The sequence below is a fragment of the Miniopterus natalensis genome, chromosome 15 (genome assembly GCF_054644295.1).
Source record: "Miniopterus natalensis isolate mMinNat1 chromosome 15, mMinNat1.hap1, whole genome shotgun sequence".
Taxonomy (NCBI): Eukaryota; Metazoa; Chordata; class Mammalia; order Chiroptera; family Miniopteridae; genus Miniopterus; species Miniopterus natalensis.
Genome location: NC_142095.1, coordinates 40,917,665 through 40,920,915, shown reverse-complemented (window position 1 = coordinate 40,920,915; position 3,251 = coordinate 40,917,665). Strand labels below are relative to the sequence as shown.

Genomic DNA, 3,251 nt, shown 5'->3' with positions numbered 1-3,251 from the left:
ATATTACTGAAACCATAGCAACCTGCCGATAACATTAAGGAATTTTAGCTTGAAGATGGTGAAAATGGGATAATTATAGGTTTCTGAACATTGGTCATTTGTCAAATCTTAAAATAAATTTTCAGAAAGACATGTGCAAAACTGGATGAAGGCGTTTTCAACTTCCTTCCAGAGGCGGGATCTCAGAGGAGAAAAGGAGTGACCTGCCCTAGGGCACAAACAGCCTTAGAACTTTCCTCCCATAGAACGGGGAAGACATTATACACTTCGTTTTAGAAGGTGCTCCAGCAAACTAGGAAGTCTCACTATAGTTAACATAACCTTTCCTGTAACTTCCAAGAAATGGAACCAAATGAACTATGTAAAATAAGACTACTGAGAAACAAACATATCTGTTCCAGATGTGTTCCAGCAAACTAGGAAGTCTCACTATAGTTAAACATAATCCTTCCTGTGAGCAACTTCCAAGAAATAGAACCAAATGAACTATGCAAAATAAGACTACCGAGAAACAAATATATCTGTTCCAGATCCTTCGTTCACTGCAGTTTATTTCTTCTCCTCAGAAATAAACTTAACTTTAATTAAAAAAATACATTTGTGGGTCACCATAATACAGTCAAACCTGGGTTCTTGGATGTCTCCTATCTCAAACAACTTAGTTCTTGACCACGCTGTTCACAGAATATCTGGGTTGTCAAATAAAACTTCAGTTCTCAACCCAACCACCCTTTCATGCTGATACTTGTATGATCAATCCTGTGTCTCTCAGGTCCCAGACAAAGGAGAGAATGTGCAAGTGTGAGTCAGTTTACCACTAACCCTTGTGTTAACATCTCAGGAAACTGTGCTGTGAAGATTTTCGTGTGTTTTTGCTTTTGGGGGCCTGAAACAGATTAACTCAATTTACATTATTTCTAATGGGGAAAAATGATTTCGTTTTTGAACAAATCACTTCTCAAACAGCCTTTAGGAACAAATTAAGTTCGAGAACTGAGGTTCCACTGTATAAGAGCTAAGATGGATGAAGAGTCAGTTTGTTCCTGTACTCATCACAAAGCTAGGATAAGGGTCATATTCACAGATATGACAAATGGTGGCTTATTAACGAAAAATCTTTAATCTTCATTAAGTCCTATTTGACAAAATTTGTCAAGTTGTATGTTCACTGTTCAAATTGTACACTTTTAGACAAAATTAGTAATCCCATCTATTCCTGCTTAATAACACAGTCAAGTTCTATAAACTGCATCCTAAGGTTCCACTGAGTCCTCTTGAATCAAATACAAGTGTGCTTTGGCAGTGTAGATCGGTACACAGAGCAAATAACACATACTTTAGACAAGGAATATGATTTCCCCCCTTAAGTAACAACAGTCAATAAATAAAAACTTAATTTTTCTATTTCATTTTTTATTAGTTTTTTTCTGGTAGACAGTACACTGAGGAATTATACTGCACCAGGCATAAGAAGTAAGATTTCTACCACAGGGATATTTTGTATTCAGAATCCAATATAAATATTTCTAGTCAGACATTTCCATGGCTACAGATATTTGGTTGCTTGATTTATATGCATAGAAAGAAACAGTTGCTGTAACTGTAAAAAGCAGTACTTAACAAGTACTTTTAATGATTGGAACAGTTTTCCTTTAATATTACAATACTGCTTATTGGTTTGGAAACTAGGTCACCCTACATGATGTTTTGATTTTTGTCAAAAGCATCATGAGTACCACTCTGTTTATTCTTTCATTCCTATAATTTTGAGCCTTCTAGTTGAGTTAGGGACCATTTAATCAGAAATCATTTTAGCACTGTAATAAAAAAAGCTCTGTTAAGGGTTGATTATATACCATAATAATTTTCAGACTTCTTTTTATAAAAAAGTTATCTGGAGGCTCTGAACAGGCACATGCATACTCAGGGTCAAGAGAACAAACATAGAGGATTCTGCTAAAGCATAAGACTTCCTTCTGGTCCTCAATACTTTCAAATAAATACAAAAAAATTTTTTTTTTAAATCCCACTGTGATTGAAAAAAAAAAAATCAGTCTCTTCCATCTCCTCGAGAGTCAGTATCCAGGAACAACCCCCAGGGCTGGATATCAATCGTCTGTCTTCCGGGCCAGCCTACAGAAAGTCCAGTTGTGCTCCACTGTATTCTCATTGGCCCGCTCACTCATGTGATGCACCCGGGTGTTGCGGATCGTGAAGCCTTGTTTTGTGATATATTCCATCAGGTGGACCCGCAGAGAAACTTCCTGGTGATAATCACAGGGTCCAAAAGTGAAGGAAACCTGGCAGTCTCTGGTGTCCATCATGTGCTTATTCCACTTGGTAAAATAGTTTGAGATACCTTCTAGTAAGGAATGGACCTTGGTGGTGATGGTTAATTGGGTTATGATGACAGCTACTGGATTGGAGTACTTAGAAAGCTTCCGAGTACTAGATAACTCCACAACTTCTTCAAAAGTATCCATAGAATACAAAGGCTTAGGGTCATTGAGACACTGAATTAAGGGCTCAATCTGATAAAAGTCTGCTTCTTTTCGAAGCAGATCAAATTCCTTAAAATCCAGGGGTAAGGTCAACTCTGAAGTTCTTAAGAAGTTGAGCACATATCTGAAAAGAGGTCCATCTCGATCAATGAAGTAATTGCCTTGAGGGTCTCGAGCTGTGGGGAAGTCCCCCCCAAACATAGCTCCAAGCATGGAATCCGGGTATCGGGTCAATGTGGTGAGAGACGTTGTGTACAAGTGTCCACCTACATTTAATGTGACTGGGTCAGTCATCTGAAATTTTGTAAAAAATAATTAGTCACCTGTAATTTTTAAAATCCTCACTTTGACAAATTAAGAAAAATGATAACAAGCAAAGCAAAAGCTTCCTTCAGGCTATAAGGTATTTAGCAATCCTACTGTGCAAAACAGCTTTACTTTCAGTGATAAACCCACATAAATGCAAGGATCTAACCCATGTTTTCAATAGGGGGGAAAAAGGGATAAATCTAATTCTTTAAAGACATACTAAGAAACAAGGGCATCACTTCCAAAGTCACTTAATTTCAGGCCTAGCATCTAAAGAGCTGTTTCCGGTAAGAGTATACTATGGAAAGACAAAGAGCAAACTAAAATAAATTAAGTTTCTTTCTGCTTTAAAAAAGAGACTTTCTGGCCGGTGTGGCTCAATTGGTTGAGTGTTATCCCATGCACGGACAGGTCACCAGCTTGGTTCCCGGTCAGGACACA

At 37.6% G+C, this 3,251-nt stretch overlaps 1 protein-coding gene across 3 annotated transcripts in view; it reads right to left on the bottom strand.

The window, feature by feature from the left end:
- Positions 1–1,392: 1,392 nt before the first annotated feature.
- The window catches only part of KCTD6 (potassium channel tetramerization domain containing 6), a 40,494-nt gene continuing 38,635 nt past the window's right edge, over positions 1,393–3,251 (bottom strand). For all 3 annotated transcript variants that reach the window (XM_016205535.2, XM_087825060.1, XM_016205532.2), the window contains exon 3: positions 1,393–2,795. In XM_016205535.2, coding sequence (XP_016061021.1) covers positions 2,109–2,795 — 687 coding nt within the window. In that variant the 3' untranslated portion in view covers positions 1,393–2,108. The remainder of the gene's footprint in view (positions 2,796–3,251) is intronic.